The sequence below is a fragment of the Diadema antillarum genome, unplaced genomic scaffold (genome assembly GCF_040938485.1).
Source record: "Diadema antillarum isolate AM-2024a unplaced genomic scaffold, OU_Dant_1.0 scf00000000, whole genome shotgun sequence".
Classification (NCBI taxonomy): Eukaryota; Metazoa; Echinodermata; class Echinoidea; order Diadematoida; family Diadematidae; genus Diadema; species Diadema antillarum.
In genome coordinates, this window is record NW_027270889.1 from 1,690,446 (window position 1) to 1,710,005 (window position 19,560).

At 39.6% G+C, this 19,560-nt stretch overlaps 1 protein-coding gene across 1 annotated transcript in view; it reads right to left on the reverse strand.

The window, feature by feature from the left end:
• Positions 1-636: 636 nt before the first annotated feature.
• The window catches only part of LOC139732218 (uncharacterized), a 51,476-nt gene continuing 32,552 nt past the window's right edge, over positions 637-19,560 (reverse strand). The window contains exons 18-27 of the mRNA XM_071643426.1: positions 19,089-19,499; positions 16,276-16,416; positions 15,214-15,435; positions 14,245-14,322; positions 13,161-13,489; positions 11,915-11,941; positions 5,056-5,151; positions 3,353-3,564; positions 1,973-2,145; positions 637-1,113 (exon numbers count right to left, since the gene is read on the reverse strand). Of these exons, the coding sequence (XP_071499527.1) occupies positions 695-1,113; positions 1,973-2,145; positions 3,353-3,564; positions 5,056-5,151; positions 11,915-11,941; positions 13,161-13,489; positions 14,245-14,322; positions 15,214-15,435; positions 16,276-16,416; positions 19,089-19,499 (2,108 nt within the window). The 3' untranslated portion in view covers positions 637-694. The remainder of the gene's footprint in view (positions 1,114-1,972; positions 2,146-3,352; positions 3,565-5,055; positions 5,152-11,914; positions 11,942-13,160; positions 13,490-14,244; positions 14,323-15,213; positions 15,436-16,275; positions 16,417-19,088; positions 19,500-19,560) is intronic.

The following is a 19,560-nucleotide window of genomic DNA, read 5'->3' on the forward strand; positions in this document are numbered from 1 at the left end:
ATTCTCATCTTCTAGGGATTTTTAAGAACAGAACAAACTTGCGCACTGCAAGATGTCTGTCCTCTCTGACTTCTTTATGGACTTTCAGGATATCCCGGGCAACACCCAGTCCACACTTGTGCAGGTACGTTTTCTCGCAATCCTCTCTCACACGTGTGTATGGAATTTGCTCTGTCATGGCAACAGACGACATGCATGTTTTGCATTATGTTCACACCCCCCGTGTAGTCTGGCTGCACACATAGGCATGTTGTCTAAGAGATGTAATGGATACAAGATGTTTTTGACTGCTGAGCCATAAATAGAGAAAGCCTATTCTAAGTATGGAATGTAATTTGATTTAAGGAGACTTATGATAGGAAAGAACAGAAAAGAAATTTATATTCAATATCCCAGACAGCTCAAACGCACCTCTGCATAAGCTGGCAGACTCTGCCCACCATGTCTGAACCCTCAAAAGAGCTTTGGTGTGAGAATAAAAGAACTCTACACAAGATTTCTTGCTCATCAGCCTAGATCTCTTCAAGAAGTAAGGTTGGCAGTTTTGAGAGGACAGGATACACCTCTATTGAAGGAGACAAGAAGGTGACCCAGATTGAAAACCTTTGCTCTCGAAGCCAACTATCTTCTTTTGTGAAAAGACTATACACTCTGCATCTTATCACTAGGATGAAACTAGCATCCATCCGAGTGACTAGCCCTCTTCTGCCCCTCCTGCAATCTCCTTGTAGTGCTCCTTCAGCGAGTCCGGGATCTCGATGCCCAGGTAGTCGAGGAGCTCGAAGTAGGACCACGTGAAGGCGCGGGTCATCTCCTGCGAGTGGGCGAAGACGTTGGCCTCCGAGTGGAGCTCCTTGTTGAACTGCAGCCGCGCCTCCAGCTCCTTCTGCCGCCGGGCCATCTCGAGGGCCAGCTTCTCCGCCTGGGCCTGGGCGATCTTCTCCTCAATCTCACGCCGGATGCGCTCCTCCTCGGCGATGCGCGCCGCCTCCAGCTCCTCGGCCCGCTTCCGCTTCTCGTACTCCAGCCGCTCCGCCTCCTCCATGGCCGCCAGCTGCTCCGCCTCGAGCCTCTGCCTCTCCTCCTCTTCCTTCCGCCGGACCTCCTCCTCAGCTGATGTCAGGACAGAAAGAGCGAGAGTGAGATAAAAAGACAGACAGATAGACAGACACAGACACACAGACAGACAGAGAAAAAGAGAAAGGTTGAAGGAAGATGATGATTTATATGGGTGGAGGGGAGGGATGGGGAGAGAAAATTCAATGGAAAGAGTAGGGAGGTCGATTAAATGTGAATCAACCGAGCTAGATTGTTGGTGTGAAGAAGATTAATTCCTACAGGTTAATATCCCTTTGCAGCTACCATGTCATTTTTTCCTACATTGATGGCATCATTTTCTCTCTCACATCAAAATGATTCACAATTCAAATACTTTTCAACATTTTGTGATGCCTCTGCTTGGGTACGGTGTACACTACATTCCAGTTACCCTACTGCATGTTTGTTTTGTTGGCCTTTTTTTTTTGGGGGGGGGTGCATGGGGGCGGGTGGGGTGATGAAGGAGGGGCAAAAAACCCTTGTCTTCTTCAAGTGGCCATTCTTTTTTTTTATCAAAATACAATCAACCTTTAAGATGAATCTGTTTGGACTGAAGGAATAGCATCGACTTGAGAAATCAATAGAATGTAAAGAGACTAGGACTTGAAAAGACCTTCGACTTAGGTGATTATTTGACTTATGCGAGGTCGACTTAACCCGTTGGGGATGGGCTGATTTTGCTACAACCGGCATTTTCCATAGCCACCTACCTGAGTATATTCGGAACTAGTCCTCAATGGGTTAAACAAGGTTGACTATAGCATGGATTCCATGCCAGGCAGATTCAAAGCAATGCTTTTACTTCTTTTCAAACACATCTTGCATACTTTCTCAAACTCTTAAATTTTACGGATGGATTTGACGACAATCTCACCTCTCTTCTTTGCCTCCTCTTCTTTCTTCTTGCGCGCCATCTCCTCCATCTTGCGCTTGTACTCCGCCTGCTGCCGGCGCTCGCGCTCCGCGGCCAGTGCGGCCTGACGCTGGCGCTCTTCTTCCTCCTTGGCTTGCTTCTGACGGTCCAGCGCCTCTCTCTCTGCACGTTCCCTGCAATGGTTGGGAGGTCGAGGCACAAACATTACACACTTTACCCATCAATGTCCTGCAGGGTAATTTTGCTTGCAGAAGTTACCTCCTAGTAATCATCAAATTGGCAACTCTTTCCATTTTTTCTTTTACTTACATTGGCAACTCTAAATGTCACTAAGTATACTCTAATACAGAAAGAGTTGATGGAACTACTTGAAATAATTAAACCTGTACAAAACCAGACCCCCCAAAAAAACAAAAAAACAAAAACAAAAACAAAAACAAAACAGAGAATTTGCCAATTTGAGAGAAAGATATTCACTTCAATTATCTAAAATGTGTTCAGATACACATATATAGCAATTCAGAGGCTTTTAATAATTTTGCAATCACAAATACACAATGGCATATGTTAGAAATAGAGCTTTAATGCAAAGAGAATTTTTATTCTACCTTGCTAAATATTGATACAGGCTACTCTCATTATAAGGAAGCCCCCTATGACCGGCAGTTTTCCTCTGTTATATCAAAATTTTGTCATAGCTGAACAGTACAGTACATTGTATATGAAGATAAATAGACTGTAATCTTAGGACCTGAATATTTACTTCATTGTAGTAAGAATTTCGTTACAATCATGATCGTTATAATAGGAGTGCACTGTAATGGACAGGGAAGATTCTGCTGTACAGACACAGCAGTAAACCAAGGATACAAGGAAATACATATAGTGTAATTTGTATTTACGATAAAGCAGACCAAAGTCAGTTTTTGTTTTACAGTGCATTCTCACTCTTTCACGAAAACATGAAAACATTATTCTAGTAATTAGAGTACCTTTTTATATGTATTTTTCTTTCTCTTGTCTCCAGTGTTATCCTATCCATCCTCTTCCTAATCTTCATAATCTTACCATTCTTCATTGCTGTCTTCTTTTTTAACACTTTCCTTTTCTCATTCCTCTTCTCTGCTGTCTCTTCTTCCTCTTTCTCATTCCTTCTTTTCACTGTCATCATTTCCTTCTATCACTTTCCCATAGTTATCTTCTCATCCTCTCCTTTCTCTTCTTCCTTCATATTCTTCTTCCTGTTCTTTTCCTTCTTTTATCTCTTCTTTTCCTACTCCTTTCTTCTTCACATCATAATTTTCTTTGCGTTCATTCTGCCTCCTCTTCTCCATAACAAATGTCATAGGTCATAGGTCATAGGTCATGACCCCATCTCACCTTGCTTCTGCCTCCTTGCGCCTCTTCTCCTCCTCAAACTCCAGCTGGATCCGCTCCTTGCGCTCTGCCTCCTCCTGGGCCTTGCGCTTGGCCTCCTCCCTCTCCCGCCTCTTCTTCTCCACGGCGACGCGCCTCTTCTCCGCCTCCGCTGCCCGCTTAAACGCCTTTGCCTGGGACCGCGAGATGCTGCTCGGACCCTGACTGGTGGAATCCTGGATTTCGAAAGAAGATGATCCAAGACAGAGCGTAGAGATGAATTTACTGCCTGCCTGCCCTAGAAGAAGTACTGGCATTATTTCCTTTCTTTTTTTCTTGTTCTTTTTGTTCAATCCTTGATGGATGCTTTAAAGTGACTTATCTTCTAGAAGTAGTTAAGAGATACACAGTACAGTGTTATACATAACACGTTTTCTGTTTTCTAAAGTTGATGCAGTGGTGTTCAGTATCTTTTGAATTGGGCTAATGTGGCCAAAATGATACAATGTATATTAGAAATATTTTGCAATATTTTACAAAGTACATGTATTTAGAACACAAAGTATTTAGACAACAGCTAATTGCACCCCTTGTGTATACACAAAATGGTGAAAGTACAGTGTACATCATATCATAATGATAACTAGAGAGCACTCTGAGAGCGCAGACCTCCGCCAAGTATGCAGCTCATTTCCACCACTGATCTTGTTAGAAAGTCGCCCGATTTCCCAATATTGAAGCCTTTGTTACGTCATAAACCCTCAGCTGCACGGCGCGCCTCACCCTAGCAGAAACTAGAGCACACACTTTAGTGCGCGCATGCAAACCTCAAATAAGCGCAGCCTGAACTCCCAAGTTCATTGACCCTACCTGCCAAAATATCAAAAATCCTTCATAAATTCCCCCAAAATTCTCGGATCACTACCAAAAGTTAATCATTTGTTACTTGTGTCATTCTCAACCTTTCCTGCAAGTTTCATCCCAATCCGTTAACTACTTATTTGAGTTATTTTGCACACGGACAAACCAACTAACTAACTAACTAACAAACAAACACACAAACCAACGGTAACGAAAACACACCTCCTCCCTTGGCAGAGGTAATAATAACACTTATACAGCGCTTGATATGGGTATTTCTAAGGGCATTAATACAGAACAGAACAAGAAAGTTACTGATAATAATAATAATAATAACAATAATAACAATATGAAATGTTTATACAGCACTTCATACAAACATGTTTCGAAGCACTTTAAAACTAACAAAAACAAACAAACAAACAAATGAAGTTGAATTAAGATATAGAATATAATTACAAACATCATGATATGCATATGGCATAGTTGTATATCAACATCTATCTACAGCCATTCGGTTTTCTTATTGTAGGTTCTACTTTGTGCCTGTATCAGATGGAAAAGGATCTCTGCTGACACCTCAAGCAACCCACAACATTAACCACAAACAAGGGCTATGTATGGTTAAACCCTACATTCAAATCACATTCAATACAAATTTTCAACTATGTCATGGCTCCTTGAGAATATTGTGTTAGTTGTCTGATCAATGAAAGCTTCTCAAAGGGAACTATCAAATGACTGGCTGACAAGGGAACTCATTGAGGATGGGCTGATTTTGCTACAACACGCATTTCCCATAGACGCCTGCCCGAGTATACCCGGGACTCGTCCTCAACGGGGTTAAAAGAGATAAAATCACTCACTTCTGTGAAATCTGTGAATTCAGACATGTCCTCGCTGGGGACGGCTGATACCGTGGGCTCCAGCTGAATTTCAGGTTCCGGGGGTTCAGGAGCAGGCTGCCGTGAACAAAAAAAAACATAAAATTCATATCAATCACGAGGCACAACATGATTGCAGTGGAACCCATGCAACTATGGCTTTATCTTTTTCTTTCTTTTCTTGGTATGTGTACAATGCTATGACAAGACAGATGAAATATTCAGTTATCATACGTATAAGAGATCAGTTAGGAGGCTAGGCTTTTCTTGAGTTCGATATAACATGTTGTTTACAGTACTTAAGATATACTAGTATACATTTTGTACCATCATAAGGCCAATGATTTCAATGACCACAGCAGCTGCCAGGCAATAGCAAGATTTGAGCATTTGTGTCAATGCTATAGCGGCTGGAAACACTCTAACTTGAGATTATTGCATACTTCTTTCTGATTTGGCCTCAGATGCTCACGCTCATGTTCATTCTAGCACTCCCAGCGTATATTAAAGCATGTTTTGTGTGTGCTGTCAGAGCTATGAGCTGAATGCACTACGTGCCTTGTTGACAACTTTGTACTTTGCAAGCTTGATTCATATTTCTACTTTATCTGGCATTTCTTTTTCATTCTTTAGATACTTAGTAATGGAATTCACTATCGAACTGTACAAATGTGTTCACAATTTAAAGGGTTTTTAAGATTGTAGATATGAAAAGAACCCCAACTATGTAGTATTTAAGAGACAGAACACATAAAAGACAGTCATTTTGATAAAGTACATTGCATATAGACTTTTAAAAATTATTCTTTACTGAAATTTTACAGTTTTTACCTGGTGCCTATGATCCATATCAACTTGTCAAACAGATTTTCTGTCAAAATTTTACACAAATCATACAATGCATTCTCAACCAAAAAGAATTAAAAAAAAAGCTCCATGCAGTATCTAAACTCTCACAATATTATCAAACGGGACACCGGGTAAAAATCAGTCCTACAAAAATCATGCACACAAATATAAATGCTATCTAAATCACAAGAATATACACAATCAAAGAATGCCTGTCTAGATTCACATGAACGAAGTAAGGCACGAACACCTAAAAAATAATAAGGGAAAACACAATACTTCTGCACAAAAAGTAAGTCTTTCCTCAGACACTACTAATAGGATGTTTGCACCAGAACAATCTTGCACAAGACCTTCAAGGTGCACAAACACTGGAGAGAGAACATGCAAGCTGTCCACGGGCAAACAAGACGTATGCACATGTACCAAAGCATTTAAGACTTGAAGTTTGGACCCAGCTGCATCAAACTAATGGTAACTTTACTCTTAATGATAACTCTGCATTCAATGGTAACTACCATCATCGCAACACTATTCCACAGCCAATAAAAGCTATGAAATCATTGATGGATAAACTAATTGCAGAATTAGATCTATTATAAAGTTACCATAGCTTTATGCAACAGGGCCCTGGTTGAAAGAACATGTAGTTGATTTTAACCATTGATTGGAAAGAAAAACATACACGTAATATCAAAATAAAATGAGAACGCTACCCCCTGCGGTGTGACTGTTTTCAGAGATAGATAACAATTGTCTGATAATCAAATGTCAACTCAGTAAGAATCTTTATCCATTTCTTATAAAAAGTGCATACAGTAAATATAATGATTATGCCATTGAGTACATGTACAAGTGCTTGTATCATGATAACATTGCCGATTTGCAAAGTTATCATGCAAATGTAAGATATTTATTTTAACAGATATATTTACTAAATTGTGAAAGTTAAGATAATGATAGCAGAGACAGGGGTGATTTGGATGTTTTCAGTGGCAGTCATGTGGGAAGGTGATACACACGTTGCCATGGTAATTGATAGTGACTGATGAAATTTGAGTATGTGCTCGATGGCAAACACAGGGCAAGTTTGATGAGGAAATTGGAATCACAAAAATCATGTGAAAATCTCAGTTGCAGATATAACTATGATATGTGAAATGAAAGTAAAAAAAAGAACAACAGAAACTCATTGTGACAGTAATGATGGTGATGACATTGGCAGATCTATGAAAGCAAAACATTGTCTGCCAAAAGGAGAAGAAAACAAATCATGATCATGATTGTTAAAGGACAAGTTCACCTTCATAGACATGTGGGTTGAGTGAATGCAGCAATATTAGTAGAACACATCAGTGAGAGTTTGAGCAAAAATCGGACAATCCATTAAAAAGTTATGAATACTGAAGTTTCTGCTCAGTCACGGCTGGATGAAAAGACTACTATAGCTTGTGATGTCACATGAGTACAACGATACAAAGAAAGAATAAAGAAAATTCAACATATTTCCATTTTTCTTGCATAACAAAAGAACACTCGACTTCTCTCTTTCAGAAGGCAGGGGGAATAATATTACCCTTAACATACGTCAGTAGCAAGTCGAAGAAATGTGCACTTTATTCAAAAAGTAAAGTTTTGTGAAATTCTCTTTTTATATTCCTTATATAGTTGTACGCATGTGACATCATACACTGTAGTAGTCTTCTCTTCCAGCAGTGACTACGCAGATACTTAAAATATTCGTAACTTTTGAACGGATTGTCCAATTTTCCTCAAACTTTCACTGATGTGTTCTACTAATATTGCTGCATTCTCTCAATCCTTATGTATATGAAGGTGGACTTGTCCTTTAATGAAAGACGTGAAAATCTTCTGGTGTAATCATATGCATGCTGTGTTCTCGTGTGCGGTACTTTCTAACAATGACAGTATTGATCAAAGGTGCACGGAATGATCTATTCTGTTTATAAATCCCATCATTCAAAGTGAATGTCACAATTCAACAGCGTGCGCTCCACATCACTGTGAGGCATAAGATCAATAGTTTTATAAATTAATTGATTGGCAATTAGGGAGTTATTTCTGTACGTGTGAACAGTTGAAAAAAAAAAATTGAGTTTCAGAGCACGCTCTCTAACCTGCTAATTTGGAGCATGTGAATGGTTGCAAAAAAAAAACACTTGAGTTTGGGGCACGCTCAGTAACCTGTTATTCTGTACATGTGAATGTGGCTAATGACTGAACAATACAAAATATATATGTTTTTTTTTTTAAATAGATGCCTGAAATATGCAATTCTAGGAATCTCTCATGCCCATGGGAAGTTGCTCAGCATGCATTCTTGCAACAAACATGCCACATATTTTCAAAAATTAAAAAAGATGGAAAAACAATGATCAATCAATGAATGTGGAGGGAAAAAAAAACTCACCAGGTGATATGAGAAAATGGTGGATTTGTCCAGCCAGAGTGAAAGCAGTGACAAATGATTTTGGATGAAAAAAAAAAAGTGCCAAACAAATGAAAAAACAATCAGGCACTTGAAAACACACACACACACACACACACACACACACACACACACACACACACACACACACACACACACACAAATATAGACAGATGTACTCGGATCAAATAGATTCCAAACTGCAATGTGACAAAGCTTGTGGTGAATGGGTGATTGAAATTTGAGAAAAAAATTAATTGTGAAAGTAAGGTTATCTGTGGGCTGTCTGGATGATGTACAGTGTACTGGTGCATTTCACATTGAGATGAAATATGAATAAAATGGAAAAACAAACAAAAACGAACAAAAACACACACACGTACACACGGATATGAGAAATCACAGTCATTGACAGCAATCTACAATTATGTGCAGAGAGGGAATGAGGTACAGTGTACAGTATGTGCACATGATTTGTCTGTGGATTCATGGACGACGAAACGAAATGAAATCGGGCAGGGTTGTGGGGTGTTCCTGTAGCAAAAACATTGATGCTGAATGAATGTGTGAACACACTGCTTATGTACCACTCTGTGCATGTGTTTGTGTGTGTGCTTGTGAGTGTATGTGTGTGAGTGCATTCACACTGGAGAGTCAATAGCAGAACAGATGTACAAAATGTAACTGTGCCACATTAAATGCAGGGAAGATGGTGATGGTGTGAATGTGTGTCTGTGTCAAACGTGAAGTTACAAAACACAACAAAAACAGAGACAATTCCACACTGTGGTCTCCTCAATCATAACATGCTACTTTTTGCTAAATAAGTTATTTTTCAAAAGTCTGTGACTAAAAAAAAACCAAAAAAAAACATGACAAATTAAAACCGTTCTTGAACTCATCACTGAGACGAGTTAGGTGACATGCAGGAGCCGAAAAAATATTGAGTGTTGCTGATCATCATCATCATTCTTTGAAATTCTGGAATCACTATTCAAAGCAATAGGGCCTACACTTGGAAAAATAACAGCGGAATAAATTATATTATACGGGTCATTATTTCAGTGTAGGTTTGCAAATACCATGCAGGTTCATAAATACATGTACCATGCAGGTTGGTACACAGTATCTGGCCTTAGAAGTGCAAGTAGGAAACATCTTCAACACCTGCCTGTTTTAATGAGAGAGTCTGATTTACAATCAAACACATTGTATCTTCATGTACTGTGTATCCAGCAGGTAGCAGATCATGTAATTAACCTGCGTGGAGCTATGATCAGTGGTTTATTTGTTTTTTTTTCTCCTGTTTGTTTGTTTGTCTTTTCTTTAAATAATTGAACCTGTATGCAATGCCTACATACATGGTGAATAGGAAACACCAGACTTAAACGTGCAGGAAACCCAATGGTACTTCACTAGCTTAAATCATCTTCTGAATGCAGGAAACATAAAATTTCATTATCTTGATAATCACAACCAGCACAATATTGTGTAACAACTTAATGTTAAGGGTCTGCTTGAGTAATCTGATATGTAATCAACTTTTCACAGACCAAATTATGATGTATCTGCAAGGTTACAACTGACAGTCACTCTGGGGTAGAGTGGGAGAAGTAAGAATACGGGAGGTGGGGGGGGGGGGGAGGGAGGGGAAATAAATGCCTATGGAGAGGGGAGGGGGAGGGGGAGAGGAAGGGGGAGGGGATGGGGTAATAGAGGGTAGTGCATTGCCAAAAGTGGGGGGGGGGGAGGAAAAGGAGGTGGAGAAAGATAGAAAGGTATGAAAGAAGGGAAGGAGGACAGAAAAATGACAAAGGGATTAGGAGGGAAGGCATGGAAGGTAAATGGAAGGAAGGTAGAGGAAATTTAGAAAAGACAGGCAGGCAGATTATTTTACAGTAAGGAAAGAGGGATGGGAAAGGTAAAGAAGGAGTGTGGGAAGGGAGAAGAAGAAGAAGTAGAAGAAGAGAAAAAGGTGAAGTGATGGGCAAAGGATATTAGACAATGGAAGAAGGGAGTACGACAATTTCAATGTGCTTTAAGAAACTACAAATTTAGACATCATACAAAATGAGTGCAATGTGACATGGTGCCAAGCTCTGGTTAGTGTTGTAGTTGCAGAAGAAATGAATACCTGAAGAAACTTTGACATGATAAAATTGAATTTAGGGTGATCACATGCATATGATAAACTTTCAAACTTAGATTTTTGTCAAAATCTGTATTCAGAGTGATGTGAATGGCTGGCTATGGCTAATGAAAAAAAGGAACTTAAGTATCAAAATCCAATCAGAAGAAAAAGAAACGGAGCAAAGAAGAATAAAGCATAAGGCAATATTTTTTTCTGTTTGTGTATATCTGAAATTAAAACTCTGAACCCATACTTCTACTACTCAGGTTCTCATAAACATGGATAATACTCAATCAGACTTCAAATGGATCTCAGCCCCTTATAAAAATAAGGAAGCAAAAGACTGAATAGTAGCAGTAGTAGAGGTAGAAGTAATAAAAGGAATGATAAATAATGAAGGGAAGGAAGAGAACAGCGAAAGAAAAGAAGCAAAAAGAAAGAGGAAGATAAGAAGAAGAAGTAAAGAAGAAAAAGAAAAGGAAGAAGAAGATAAGATGCAGATGTAAAAGGGAAAAAAACTTTTGTTGCTACATTTGAGTTAGAGATGGTATTCCTTTGTAATGCTTACAGAATTTATTACATGTGATGATACAATTTGTGGTTTTACAGAGAGAAGCTTTTTACAGTAGGTTGAAAAACTGAAGAAAAGTGTATACTGACTAGAAAAGCAATTTTTTTTTTTCTACCTCCCCCCCCCCCTGGAAAAAAACAAAAAAACAAACACAAATAAGAAAATGAATCAGAACTGCTGAAGATCATCATAACATTAAAATATAACAAATAAGATGTAGCAAAATGATCTTCTACAGTTGACACTGTCTTCTGGCAGTCCTGCAGTTTCTCAACAAATTCAAAAACTTTCATATTGAGTAGATACAGATGACACAGATACTTCAAAATGCATCAAGTATTGTATTTGTTGCAATGTGTCAAACACACCTGCAGTGCTCATCCTAATTCCGTGCTTTCATTTACATGCACAAACAATACCGCCCAACCCCTTAGATTATATTCAGTAAATAATCTTGTCCTTGATGAGAAAGCCATTGATACAACAGATCTCTCAACATAAGCGACATCGTAGGTAGTCATGGAAACAGTGGTGTTAGCTCAGGAAAGTCTTTCTGGAATTTGTTTCTCATTGGCGTGAAATCTTATTTGATACCCATAACAGTACTACATGTTGCACCATCAGTTAGATTTCTGGAAGAAAGATTTCAGTATCGCAGTTGTACTAGCACAAAGTTGTGAATAGTTTAGTCTCTTCCCTGCAGCAAACTGATGTTACCATGTATACAATACAGGTTTTGACCAGTTTATTATTTTTTTGTCTTGCATTATTACAAAAGTGAAAGTGTACGTAATGTGGAATCGGTAAACGAAGAAATGGAATGGGTGATGCGGATACATACCGGTTCGTCCTCGGACTCGGAGAATTCCTGGATGGAGGGAAGATGGAATGGGAATGAAACAGAGAATGGAAGGGGACACGGTAAAGGAGTGATCTTTAAAGGGATGATACAATTTTGGTTGTGGTCCTAATTAAAAGTGGGACCTGCCTTTTATTAGGATCACTTTGTTTTGGATATCTCAGCCATTTCAAAACCAACTTTCATGAAAGAAACATTAAATTCCTCTTATTGTATGCACTTATTGTATGCTTTTTCATATTTCATTAAAGTAGTTTCTCATTATCTCACAAAAAAAAGAAAAGAAAAAATCTGAAGCCCCATTTTTAACCAAACCTATACCATCCCTTTAATTGGTGTGTCTGCTTGTTTTTAATAAAACATTTCACTTATAATGCAATCCCATACCATTTAGTTAACTTCCATAATTGACACAAATCCCCAAAAGTAGAATGGCAGAAGTGGCATCAATATTGGATTTTTGGAAGTTAAAGGAAATAAAACAGTTTCATACATGTACATGTGTGTAATGTCCCTCCCCCCCCCCCCAAAAAAAAAAAAAAGTGATATTGGTTGCGAGCGCAAATGCAAATTTGAAGAGGCAATGATCTTATCACCTCAGAAGTCTGCAAACAAAATTGTATTAATGTGTTGTTGTTTTTTTCCAGAAATCACACAGGGAGAAACTCTTGAAGTCTTCAAGTCAAATAATGCCATGTTGTAATAACTGTTGAAAGTTGTAAAAGTGTCGATTTGAGTTTAAATAACACAAGCTTAAAATGCTCTAGAATATGCAATTCCAATCGATACATCCCTCCTCCCTTGAATAGTGATATGTATGCTACAAGAGTATCTTTCCCTGCTAAAAAAGCAGCTGTCATGCTCACTGATGACAAAATTATTTGAACTGATGATACTCCACGCATATAACATTTTCCTATGATTCCACCCATGTACACAACAGAAAAATGATACAGAAATGTAGAAGCATACAAAAACCGACATTATGAAGCAAGTGCCACCAAAACGTGTGATATACAGAGTGTACTTAGACAGTGAATTGAAGTCGTACAACATATACAATGGTGACCATGAAAATATACAACCTTTGACCAATCAAAGTCACTTAATGCAACACACGCAAATGTGGAATGCCGATGTATCAGAAGATAATACAAATATATATACATGCATAAAGAGAGACAGTATGAGTTGCCATGGAAACGGTCTTCAGTCCAGCTTTACTCACATCATGGATGAAGATGAATTCCGGAGACTCGGGAGACTGTCTCTCTGCTTCCTCCTCTTCCTCTTCCTCTTCTTCCTCCTTCTCCGGCGGCTGCTCCTCCTCTTTATCCTTCTCTGATTCTTCCTTCTGTACTTCCTCCTCCTTCTCCTCCTCCTCCTTCTTCTCGCTGGATGCTTTGCTCTTCGCATCCTCCTCCTGCTCCAGTCCGTCCTTGGACGACTTGGAGGATTCTGACTTGGGCTTCTTCTTGGGCTTCTTCAGTTTTTCCGGCTTAGGGGCCTGAGCCTTCTTGGTCTTCTTCTGGATTTTCTTCTTCTCTTTTGGAGGGGCTGCTAATGAAGCAGAACAGGTAATGAGGCAAAATGAAAAAAAAAATGATAAGATGGAAACCCTAGCACTATTTGTCCAAATATCAACAGCTGAAAGGAAGTCACAATCTAGCACATTTTACAAAAAAGCTGATTGATAGCAATACTGCACATTATTCTGACACACTCATGTTTGGGATAAGAAATTTGGGGAGGGGGAGGTAAAGCACACAGATGAACTTAAATGTGTAACTGCCAGTTTTCATAAAAAGAGAGAGGAATTTTGACTGGAATACACTGTCTGCTTCATGAGTTCAAAGGAATATGCTGAATAAACACAAACAAGTATAGATAGACAGAGACATTGACACAGACACAGACACAAACACAAACAAACATACACACGAGTAACACACTCTCACAAGCAATGTTCCCGCTTTCCAAGACATTTCCTTCCATATGAAAGCTTTGGATATCACTTGGATCCAATTCGGAAGCTCACAGATTATATGACTACACTGTACATTGGTATGCATCACATACTTTGCACCTAGGCCAAATGAGGCAGAATCTTTTTTTTTTTTTTTTTTGGCCTGACGTCGATGCACGGAATCATATTTTGAATCAACATCCTAATATTCTGATCAACTCAATTTCTTCCCAATGAAGTGCTTACAACACATAAAAACTTTGCCTATATGGCACTGATATTCACATGTTATGCCATATCTGGTCGGGGGGGGGGGGGGGGGGGGGGTAGGGAAGCATCAACTTACGTTTCGGTTCCTCCTTCTTCGGTTCTGGCGTCATGGGCTTGTAGAGCATAATGTCCGCCTTGCTTTCTTTGGGTATGCCTGGTAGAGAGAAAGAGAGAGAGAATGCAGAGTCAAAGTATTGTACACGCCATATACGTACGTATGTACATGTATTTAGCGAATCTGATTTTTCACGCATCTGGACTTCCCGAGAATTTCAGCAGAAAAATGTATGCGTATATGTGACCTTCATGTCGTGAACAGAATTAATATCTTTGTGCATTTTAAATTTGTGAATAGTACCTGATATGCGAAATTCACGAAAATTAAAACCTCACAAATATATTAGGTGTATACACAGTATGCTACCGCTTCGATGCACCACACAGAGTGTGCTGGTGTATGATACATTCAAACCCTGACTGAGGGAGGGGAGTTTTTGCAGTCTACATGAGGAAGAAAAAAAAGGGTTTTGGGATACTTAGTTTTCATCTCACACAAATGAGTGATAAAACAATAATCTAGGATGTCCTATTAATGCACATTTCTGTAATACATGATATTTTTGCGACATGAAATGAGCCAAATGTTCTCAGCATGACATTTTTGCTACTTGCCTCTTCCATTCAATGCATATAGTGCAGACATATAGTGCAGTGCATATGAAACCTCAAAATGCACAGCTTGAACTCCCAAGTTCATTGACCTGATCTGCCAAAATATTAAAAATCCTTCATAAAATCCACAAAAATTGCCGAATCACTACAAAAATTTAATCATCTGTTACTTGTGTCATTCTCAACCTTTCCTGTAAGTTTCATCTAAATTCGCTCACAACTGTGTGAGTTATTCCGCACACGAACAAACAAACAAACCAACAAACCAACAAACAAACGCTGAAGATAAAATAGCCTCCTCCCTTGGCAAAGGTAATAAGGATGATATTGCTAAGGGAGGGGAAGGGGGAGAAAGAGGAGGTGACTCTCTTACCAACAATGAAGGCGTCCTTCTCCTCAGCATCGGGGGCATCCTCTGCCTCCTTCCCGTTGGCGGATTTCTTGCTGCTCTTGTTGCTCTTGCTGCTTTTCGTGCTACTCTTGGTGCTCCCCTTCTTGGACTTGGGACCCTTCTTCTCCAGGAGGCCCGTCTCCTGGACGATCTTCGCCAGCTCGTCGTTCAGCTTGGATTCAGAGTCTTCCACCGATGGTGTCTCTGATCGTTGATAAAGGATTGATGATAGAAACACAAAAGCAATGAAAAATTAAAACCAGTTTTTGTGCTCCTTCATTGAACTATGCATCAAGCTAGAAAAATTAAAATGTGTTGATTCTCTTTATATTTTCTTTTATTACATCATTGTCCTGCGGTAACATCATCGTAGTCTTCTCACCCAGCAAGGGCAGAACCAAAACTTTAAAAGTCATAAATTTTTGACAGATTGTCAGATTTTCTTCAAGTTTTGCTAATGTGTTCTGCTAACATTGCCACATACACTCAATACTTATGAATACTCGGATATCACTCCCTTCTAAGTTCTGAAATCATCCAGATGATTATGTAACATTTCAACAGCCATAACCAATGCTCCTTTGCGCTGAACTTTTCAAGTGCCCTGCTGTTTGAAGGTTGCTGCCATTAACCCTGTCAACACCGCTGTCTCAAAATGCCATTGTCACGGTACTGCACAAATACAAGCCGCCTGTGGTTATGGCAGATTTGATTGGAACTACATGTACATGCATATTGTCATGTTGAGAATCAGTTTGATGGTTTTTTCCCTGAATATTTCACTGCTTCGCTAATATAGTGTCATTGCCATTACTTGAAACAAGTATTTTGGTCAGGTTAGGTCTGGCTTCATGCCTCAATCGTCCTGCAAATCAAAGGGTGCTATAGAGGAACAAGATGCTGTAATGATTTAATCTTGCAAACTTGTCATGCATTCCAACAAAGGAAGAATGGAAGGATGGACAGAAGGGTGGATGGATTGATGAAGGGACGGATGGATGGATGGAATGACAGAAGGGCAGAATGAGAAGGGATCTGACCCACCTTGCTCATTCGTCGGCATCCTGATCAGAGGAGGCTTCTTCTCCGGCTCTGCCTTCTCAGCGACCCCGATATTCGTGACCCCCAGCCCGAGGGAGGTACCCCCATCCGCATCTTTCCCATCACCCTGTGCCGATGCTGCACCTGAGGGATGTAATGTAACGCAGCCCAACAACAAAAGTTATGCCTTGAGCAAAGACTAGTCTGTGAGTTTCTGCCTCATAAACTTCAGTGGCATAATGTATGTGTGTGTGTACAATGTGTGTGCGTGTGTCACATTACATCACATCAATTTATCACATCACATCAATTTATGGTTCATCTCCCTATCAAGGGTGTAATCATCTGACAAATGAAGCATGTTCTTAACGAAATATCAAAGTGTCCATGACATAAATGTAAGGGCACAGTTTTTGAAAGTAGAAGAGCTCCTGAACAAAACCTGAAAAAGGACATAGCTGAATGAACTGACATGTGACTGGCACACATAAAATTAAGCTGAAGGGTTGGCAAGCATCCAATAGCGTTGATTTTGTTGTTTTGATCCGAGGCAGGAGTCCTTCTAACATATCCTAGAAATATGAAGAACCACAAGTTTGAAAATCATTTGAATTTAACAGTGATTATTAAACACAATGCATTTTTGTCTGATGTACACAGCAATAAAATACACATTAAAAAGACAAAAATCTTTTTATTAGAAGGGAGTGTTTACAGACATCTTCATTCATTTTCAGCCACCACCAAGGGAAAAAAAAAATCAATCAAAATGAAATCACAAACATATTAGGCATTTGTAATTGAAATGCAAGATGTACAATTTGTATATATGTTGATATGGACATAATAATACATGTAGGTATGTTGTTTCAATGAATGTTCACAGGACTACACAATGATGCTATGAGACTATGCTTGCACATTTGATATGCCAGGAAACAAATATTGTACATGAATTCAGTTTTTGCATTTCTCTTTTTATGTTGCACAATTAAGAATAAGCAAGCGCATGGTGGAAGCCATTTTGAAAGGCGTTATAATGCAAAGCATGCAACAGTAGCATCACAGAAAGTCAATCAGGCAAATCAATATATACACGTATAAGTGTGTGAATATCTGCTTGAGTAGAATAAGACAAAACAAAGCAACTGCAGCATTCACTTACCTGGTTTCATGATCACAAGACATGAACTGGAGTCGACACATTGTCAACAGAACACAATCACATATTTGAGAATCATATAATCATATAGACCAGCACTGTTGTTGAAATATCTGAACTGTACTTTCTTCCTGCGGATCCTAGATTTTAAAAAATACCTAGTCACAGTATAGGAGGGATGTACTTGAGACATGGATAACAAACACTTTATTTTTGCAAGAGTTGATTAACAAGTAATGTATAAAACTGTGTGCATTTGCATGAGTGTGGGTGTGTCTGTGTGTATATGATGTAAGGTGTGTGTGTGTCTATGTGCTCGTGTATAACTGAATATTGGTTAGTTTCAATCAACCAAACTTTATTATTTTTTAAAATTGACAAAAGTAGAAGAAACCTGACTTGATGTTTTAGATTCTGCGCAATGAGTGATTCTACCATTCGTACCTTTTAATTTCACTAGTGTTCACTTCGTTTTGGACTAGTCAGCTACAGAAAATTCCCTCTTGTATGTGGATTGAACAGTTAGTGCATTCCTCTATTACAAAGACTGATGTTACAGTCGTGTATATTGAGTAGCATCTGATTGCAGGATCATTATCATCTGAAACCAAGTGATATATCATGAATAAATGGCCAAGATCTTTGTAAAATAAGGTTTCATTCTCTTTCAAAATGTGGTTTTGTCTCTTCCTCTCTCTCCCTCTCTCTCTCTCACTCCTCTCATGCAACTTCCGCCATTCTTACCTTTCTACATAATATAAAAAAATAAAATAATAACAGTCATATAATATTTAGTCAAAAAGTAGCGAACAACACTAATATATATTCAGACCTTTTCCCTCGCTCTCTCTCTCTCTGTATTTGTCTTGGTCTTTGTGCTGTATCTTTCTCCGTAAGCCCCCCCCCCCCCCACTCTATCTCTCTCTTCCTTTGAAGCACACAGCGGATAGTGGCAGCATCAATTCCTTGACTTCCCTAGAGAATTTTGATCAATCATCTATTTCCACTGGTTCTATGTACCAAGGTATCACTCTATTTTTATACTATAGGGATTCTTTCTCATTATTTCCTTCCCCCCCCCCCCCCTGGCTTTGACAATATTTCAGCAAACATTATTCAAGTTAAAAGTAAGACAAATAAAACAACAAACAGCAAACAGTGCTGGAAAACACAAAAGGCTTGGTGCTCATTAAATGTTAAATATTTGCAGTTCTTCCATATAGTCTACATTTGGGTTGTCACAATGTACCATAAATGTACCACCCTGTTTTGTTGACTTCTGAGACCTATAAAAAATTTTCAGGGGTAATAATACCACTGAATTCTTATGAAATTTGTGAGTAGATTCCTGAATTAGTGTGCAAGGCAAGTAATAAAACTATCTCTGAGTGCTCCACACCACACAGTAAGATGCACTTATGCTTCATACCCTCTTTCTCACTTTCCACCTGAGGCGCCACGATCTGTGGTGCCGGTGGTTCTGACACCGTCGGTGCCGGAGCCACCTCCTCCTGTGGTGGTGCCGGTGGTGGCTGTGGTGGGGTGGGCATTGGCGGTGGTGGCTGTGGTTGTGAGAGTGGTTGTGGTGGTGTTGGTTGTGGTTGTGGTTGTGGTTGTGGTGTGGGTGCGGCGTCAATCAACGTCGTTACCTCACCTTTCGGCGTTTCCACCACCACGGACGGTGCCTGCGACGAGGCCGTCGCCGGTGGACGCGGTGAGAGCACCGCCAACTGCATGGCTCCGGTTCCCTCTGTAGGACCACCTGCAGCTTCCTCTTCCATCACCGACGCCCTACTCCTTACGATAAACTCTCTCTCAGTCTTGATCTCTTCCTCCGGCGCCGGAACCTCCTCAATCTCCTCCTTTTCCTCTTCGGTTGCCGCATCACCGTCGGTGTCATTGTCTGCGCTAAAGTCTGTGCTGGCGTGGCTGGACTCTAGGAAGATTTTTCGCTCGCTAATGTCCTCAATCACCACGATGCTCTTGCTGTCAATTGGTTCTTGATTCTCAATCATGTCCGTCACATCTTGGCCGATCTTCACGTTGGAGTTCTCCTCCGCTACACCTGTGAACCACGTGGAGTTATTTATTACATCGGAAGCAAGGAAGCTAGCAAGTTTATGGGA